The sequence below is a fragment of the Anser anser genome, assembly GCF_964211835.1.
Source record: "Anser anser genome assembly, chromosome: 29".
In the NCBI taxonomy this organism is placed as follows: domain Eukaryota; kingdom Metazoa; phylum Chordata; class Aves; order Anseriformes; family Anatidae; genus Anser; species Anser anser.
In genome coordinates, this window is record NC_139750.1 from 2,454,292 (window position 1) to 2,461,766 (window position 7,475).

General features: G+C 48.6%; 1 protein-coding gene across 1 annotated transcript; it reads left to right on the plus strand.

The window, feature by feature from the left end:
- Positions 1-528: 528 nt before the first annotated feature.
- LOC310887814 (uncharacterized protein) lies at positions 529-4,598 on the plus strand. Its single transcript, XM_083813993.1, has 2 exons — positions 529-3,288; positions 3,529-4,598. The coding sequence occupies exon 1, from the start codon at positions 819-821 to the stop codon at positions 2,889-2,891; it is 2,073 nt and encodes a 690-aa protein (XP_083670119.1). The 5' UTR covers positions 529-818; the 3' UTR covers positions 2,892-3,288; positions 3,529-4,598.
- The last annotated feature ends 2,877 nt before the right edge of the window (positions 4,599-7,475 follow it).

The following is a 7,475-nucleotide window of genomic DNA, read 5'->3' on the forward strand; positions in this document are numbered from 1 at the left end:
CTTGGCATAGACTATCTTAGGAGAGGATATTTCAAGGACCCAAAAGGGTTCCGCTGGGCTTTTGGCATAGCTGCTTTGGAGACAGAGGACATTAAACAGTTGTCTACCTTGCCTGGTCTCTCAGAGGACCCTTCTGTTGTGGGGTTGCTGAGGGTTGAAGAACAGCAAGTGCCGATCGCTACCACAACTGTGCACCGTCGGCAATATCGCACCAACCGAGACTCCCTGAGTCCCATCCATAAGCTAATTCGTCAACTGGAGAGCCAAGGAGTGATCAGCAAGACTCATTCACCTTTTAATAGTCCCATATGGCCAGTGCGAAAGTCTAATGGTGAGTGGAGACTAACAGTGGACTATCGTGGCCTGAACGAAGTCACGCCACCACTGAGTGCTGCAGTGCCGGACATGCTAGAACTCCAGTATGAACTGGAATCAAAGGCAGCCAAGTGGTATGCCACAATTGATATCGCTAATGCATTTTTCTCCATCCCTCTAGCAGGCCACAGTTTGCTTTCAGTTGGAGGGGAGTCCAATATACTTGGAATCGGCTGCCCCAGGGGTGGAAACACAGCCCTACCATTTGCCATGGACTGATCCAGTCTGCGCTGGAGCAGGGGGAAGCTCCTGAACACCTGCAGTACATCGATGACATCATTGTGTGGGGTGACACTGCAGAAGAAGTTTTCGAGAAAGGGAAGAAAATAGTCCAAATCCTTCTGAAGGCCGGTTTTGCCATAAAACAGAATAAAGTTAAAGGACCTGCACGAGAGATCCAGTTTTTAGGAATTAAATGGCAAGATGGACGTCGTCAAATCCCAATGGATGTGATCAACAAGATAACAGCTATGTCTCCACCAACTAGCAAAAAAGAAACACAAACTTTCCTAGGTGTCGTGGGGTTTTGGAGAATGCATATTCCAAATTACAGTCTGATTGTAAACCCGCTCTACCAAGTAACCCGTAAGAAGAATGCTTTTGAATGGGGCCCTGAGCAACGACAAGCCTTTGAACAAATTAAGCAGGAAATAGTTCATGCAGTAGCCCTCGGGCCAGTCCGAACAGGACCAGATGTAAAGAATGTGCTCTACACCGCAGCCGGAGAGAATGGTCCCACCTGGAGCCTCTGGCAGAAAGAACCTGGGGAAACTCGAGGTCGACCCCTGGGGTTTTGGAGTCGGGGATACAGAGGATCTGAAGCCCGCTATACTCCAACTGAAAAGGAGATATTGGCAGCATATGAAGGAGTTCGATCTGCTTCGGAAGTGGTCGGTACTGAAGCGCAGCTCCTCCTGGCACCCCGACTGCCGGTACTAGGCTGGATGTTCAAAGGAAGGGTCCCCTCTACACATCATGCAACTGATGCTACATGGAGCAAGTGGGTTGCACTGATTACTCAGCGGGCTCGAATAGGAAACCCCAGTCGCCCAGGAATCTTGGAGGTGATTATGGACTGGCCAGAAGGCAAATACTTTGGGATATCATCAGAGGAGGAAGTGGTTCGTGCTGAAGAAGCCCCACTGTACAACAAGCTACCGGAAAATGAGAAGAAATATGCCTTGTTCACTGACGGGTCCTGTCGTATTGTGGGAAAGCATCGGAGATGGAAAGCTGCTGTATGGAGTCCTACACGACGAGTTGCAGAAGCTGCTGAGGGAGAAGGTGAATCGAGTCAGTTTGCAGAAGTAAAAGCCATTCAGCTGGCTTTAGATATTGCTGAACGAGAAAAGTGGCCAGTTCTCTATCTCTATACTGATTCATGGATGGTAGCAAATGCCCTGTGGGGGTGGTTACAGCAATGGAAGCAGAACAACTGGCAGCGCAGGGGCAAGCCCATCTGGGCTGCGGCATTGTGGCAAGATATTGCTGCCCGGGTAGAGAACCTGGTTGAAAAGGTACGCCATGTAGATGCTCATGTGCCCAAGAATCGGGCTACTGAAGAACACCAAAACAACCAGCAGGTGGATCAGGCTGCTAAGATTGAAGTGGCTCAGGTGGACCTGGACTGGCAACATAAAGGTGAATTATTTATAGCCCGATGGGCCCATGACACCTCAGGCCATCAAGGTAGAGATGCAACCTACAGATGGGCTCGTGATCGAGGGGTGGACCTGACCATGGACACTATAGCACAGGTTATTCATGACTGTGAAACATGTGCTGCAATCAAGCAAGCCAAACGGTCAAAACCTCTTTGGTATGGAGGACGATGGCTGAAATATAAATATGGAGAGGCCTGGCAGATTGATTACATCACACTCCCTCAAACCCGCAACGGCAAGCGCCACGTACTTACAATGGTGGAAGCAACCACCGGATGGCTGGAAACATATCCTGTGCCCCATGCCACCGCCCGGAACACTATCCTGGGCCTTGAAAAGCAAGTCTTATGGCGACATGGCACCCCAGAGAGAATTGAGTCAGACAACGGGACTCATTTCCGAAACAACCTTATAGACACTTGGGCCAAAGAACATGGTATTGAGTGGGTGTATCACATCCCCTATCATGCACCAGCCTCTGGAAAAGTTGAACGATACAATGGACTGTTGAAGACTACACTGAAAGCAATGGGTGCTGGGACATTCAAAAATTGGGATACACATTTGGCAAAGGCCACCTGGTTAGTCAATACCAGGGGATCTGCCAACCGAGCTGGACCTGCCCAATCAAACCTGTTACGCACTGTAGAAGGGGATAAAGTTCCTGTAGTGCACGTAAGAAACATGCTGGGTAAAACAGTCTGGGCTACTCCTGCCTCAGGAAAAGGCAAACCCATTCGTGGAATTGCTTTTGCTCAGGGACCTGGATGCACTTGGTGGGTAATGCAAAAGAATGGGGAGGTCCGGTGTGTACCTCAAGGGGATTTGATACTGGGTGAGAATAGCCCATGAGTTGAATTGTAGTATGTTAATTATTATATAATAATGTATGTCATCACTACCATGATTGCTATATATCATAGATGAAAATGGTGATTAATTAGAATGTATTGGAAAGAGTGTAACCTGAGCATGACATAAATGGTATGGAATAAGGGGTGGATATCTGTCCTGGTTCCAGTTAGGACAGAGTTAAGTAGCTCATAGTAGCTGGTAGGGTGCTATGTTTTGGATTAGGATGAGAAGAGCGCTGATAACATGCTGATGTTTTAATTGTTGCAGAGCAGTGTTTACACCAGGCCAAGGACTTGTCGGCTTCTTGCTCTGTCCTGCCAGCGAGCAGGCTGGGGGTGCAGCAGGAGCTGGGAGGGGACAGACCCAGGACAGCTGACCCAAACTGGCCAAAGGGGTATTCCATACCATCTGACGTCATCCTAAACAATATATAGGGGTGGCTGGCCGGGGTGGGGGGGCCGGCTGCTCGGGAATAGGCTGGGCATCGGTTAGCGGGTGGTGAGCAATTGCATTGTGCATCACTTGTTTTCTTACACATTATTATTGTTAATACTATTACCATTATCACTATTATTATTATTATTGTTATTATTATTTTCCTGTCTTAATAAACTGTCTTTATCTCAACTCACAGGCTTCACTTTCCCGTTTCTCTCCCCCATCCCAGAGAGGGAGGGGGGAGGGTGAGCGAACGGCTGTGTGGTGTTTAGCTGCCAGCCGGGTTAAACCACAACAATGGCATGCTTTTGGTAGTGGGGTGGTGGGCTGCACAGGGTGCTGGATGGTGAGGAATATCAATTTGATCACTTTGGGTCAGCTCTTCTGGCTGTGTCCCATCACAATGTCTTGCACACTCTCAACCCACATGTCACGGGGGGCAGTCTGAGAAATAGAAACTCTTGATGCTGTGCTTACATGGGTCAGCACTAAGTGAATGTCTAATATCTAATCTAAAACTACCCTCTTTTAATTTTATAGCCATTACCCCTTGTCCTGTCACCAAATTCCCTGATAAAGTGTCCCTCCCCAGCTTTCCTGTAGGCCCCCTTTAGGTACTGGAAGGTTGCTGTAAGGTCTCCTCAGGCCCTTCTCCTTTCCATCTTGACAAACCCCAATTCTCCCAGCCTGTCTTCATAAGAGACCTGCTCCAGCTCTCTGAATGATTTTGTGGCCATGCTCTGGGCCTGCTCTACTAAGCTGATATGTCTTTTATGCTGAACTGAGACATAAATTAAAAGATAGGCATTTATAGAGCTGTTGAAGAAACACTAAAAAAAAATCTGTATTTTTCTTTTATTCATGGTGTGAGGAATATTGGGTAATACTGCATCTTCCTTTGCAACTAATGGTTACACTTGATGAAACACGGTTTTCCTACAAATGGCTAAACTTCTGTTCGTCAAGGGCAAATAGTGAATAAGGAATTCTTTTTATTATTTTATTTTATTTTATTTTATTTTATTTTATTTTATTTTATTTTATTTTATTTTATTTTATTTTATTTTATTTTATTTTATTTTATTTTATTTTATTTTATTTTATTTTATTTATTTTATTTTATTTTATTTTATTTTATTTTATTTTATTTTACTTTGCATGTATGCACAGCTCTTGCTTTACTTCTTAAACTGTCTTTATCTCAGCCCACAAGGTTTCTCACTTTTAGACCCACTGGGTGGGAGGACCAAGCTAGCTGCTGTGTGGTGCTTAGCTACTTCCAGGTTAATCCACAACAAAACCTTCCTGAAGTCAGAGTAGATCTATATGCACTGCTCTGCTCTCATCTGCCAGGCCAGTCATTTCATCATGGACATTTCATGCCCAAAGTGATTAAATGTGGCTTCCCCTACATGAAGATGTCCCAACTGCTCGGGATGATTTTCTTGTCCTTCCAAGCCTGGAAAAGGGTTCCAGGAGGAGCTGCTCTATCGCCTTTCCAGGGATGGAGTGGAGCCTGAACACCCCATACTCATCCTGAGCTTACCATGAACCATATCCCCCAGATCCCCTTCTTCAGGGTTATGCTCCATCCACTTGTCCCCAGTCTATATGTACATCCAGGAATACGCAGTCTGATGTGCAGAATCTGGCATTAGTTCTTGTTAAATGTTAAATGGTAGGTGACTGACCACCATTCGAATCTATCAAGATGTCTCTGTAAGGCCCCTTTACCCTCAAGGGAATTGACTTTAATTTTAATTGACTTAATTTTCTCCCAGTTTTGGGAAGGAGAGAGAGATGTTATAGGGGAGGTTTATATGATTTAGCTAACTGCCAAGGGACAGCTCCCAGGTTAGTGACAAGGCACAAAGGAAGGCAACATTTTTAGGCAGTAGACACTGACAAAATGCCAATCCCTATATTCCCTATCTCTGAAGTTCTAATGAATGCTAACCTGCGCAACGTATGGCACCTCAAATGTCAAATGGTGTTTGCATTTGAACAACTCACTGCTCTTCTCTGTCTCCTGTAATTACCGAGGGAGCTTAGCCTAGAGTATTTTGTACATATCTGAACAGAGGCGAGAGAAATCCCAAATTGTGTGGGTTTGTGGCTGATATGGAAGGTTCTGGGCCCCATTTCAGCCCTAGGTCATTGAACTCAGAATGAGATGCATCAGTTGACTCACTGTGATCACTTCCCTCAACTTGGGAAAATGTGATTCCTGTCAGTCACATTCTGGGTGTCTTACCTAAAAGTAGAAGAGGACAAGGTGATTCTTTGATGAAACTTCTCCTGACAGGAGAAATGACACTGCTGGAAGTAGCTGTCTCTCCCCAGCTGAGAGAGCGAACATCAGGGATTGCTTCAGCCTGATTCAAAATCAGTTCCCTGGAGTTCCCTCATGTCAAGAGCTCCCTGTGCTGCTGAGCTGGGCCGGGCTCCTGGGACCAAGGGGAGCTCCTGGCAAGCGGGAAGCGCTGCAGAGAGACAGCTCTGCCCACGAGCAGCTCCTCTGCACAGCGCAGCAGGGCTGGGGGCACTGCCTGCAGGGGACAAGGGCGGCTGAGAGAAGGGAGGGAGATGTTAAAGGCAGTTTGGAGGGGGGCTGCTGAGAGCTCACTGCGGGAGAAATCTTCCCAGCCCTGAACAGGGTAAGTGTCTGAGTGAGGGCAGCCAGATGCAGTATCCTAGAGGGTACTTCTAGAGCTGCCTCTTCCTGTGGCTGAGAGGACTTGTCACAGGGGCTGCCCTGGCATCTCTAGTGCAGAGGATGGGGATATTCCTTGTACCAGTGATTACCTTCTAAAGATTTCAGAGGGACAGGAAGGGTTCCTTCTCACTGGGCTGGCTGCAGGCTGTGCAGGCAGGGTGCAGGCAGGGGTGCCCAGGGCTGTGGTGCAGAGCAGGGTCCCTGCTGTTCCTCAGGGGCTGTGTGCCGGGGCAGGGCCTCTGCCGCCTGTCAGGCTCAGCACTCAGCCTGCCCAGGGAGCTGCCCAGGGTGCTGCAGGAGCAGCTCCTCTGCACAGCGCAGCAGGGCTGGGGGCACTGCCTGCAGGGGACAAGGGCAGCTGAGAGAAGGGAGGGAGATGTTAAAGGCAGTGTGGAGGGGGGCTGCTGACAGCTCACTGCGGGAGAAATCTTCACAGCTGTAACATGGAGCTCTAACATGGTAAGGGTCCGTGGGAGAGCAGGCAGATACAGTATCCTAGAGGGTTCTTCTACAGCTGCCACTTCCCACAGCCGATAGGTCAAGTCACAGGGGCTTGCTGGCTTCTATAGTGTGGAGGACAGGGATGTTCCCTGGATCAATAATTACGTACCTATTCTGTCAGAAGAACAGGACATGAGGGTTCCTTCTCGCGGGGTTGGCCGCAGGCTACACAGCTGGGGTGCAGGCAGGGGTGGCCAGGGCTGTGGTGCAGAGCAGGGTCCCTGCTGTGCCCCAGGGGCTGTGTGCCGGGGCAGGGCCTCTGTCGCCTGCCAGGCTCAGCACTCAGCCTGCCTGGGGAGCTGCCCAGGGTGCTGCGGGGAGAAGCTGTGGGTGGAAGGAGTCCCCGGAGCAAGGCAGGACAGGGCAGGGTCCTGCTGATGGTGGGAGTCTACTTCCTGGGTGTCCTGGTTTCAGCTAGGATAGAGTTAATTTTCCTCCTAGTAGCTGGTAGGGTGCTATGTTTTGGATTGGGATGAGAATAGTGTTGATAACACACTGATGTATTAATTGTTGCAGAGTAGTGCTTACACTAAGTCAAGGACTTTTCGGCTTCTCGCTCTGTCCTGCCAGCGAGCAGGCTGGGGGTGCAGCAGGAGCTGGGAGGGGACAGACCCAGGACAGCTGACCCAAAATGGCCAAAGGGGTATTCCATACCATCTGACGTCATGCTAAACAATATATAGGGGTGGCTGGCCGGGGTGGGGGGGCTGGTTGCTTGGGGATAGTCTGGGCATCGGTCCATGTGTACAGCATTGTACATCACTTGTTTTGTACACATTAGTAGTAGTAGTGCTATTATCCTTATTATTATTATTTTCCCTGTCTTAATAACCTGTTTTTATCTCAACCCACAGGCTTCATTTTCCTGTTTCTCTCCCCCATCCCAGAGACGGAGGGGGGAGGATGAGCAAATCGCTGTGTAGTGC

Coding starts and splice junctions, on each gene's coding strand:
- LOC310887814 (XM_083813993.1), top strand. CDS start 819: ATGGATGTGATCAACAAGATAACAGCTATGTCTCCACCAACTAGCAAA.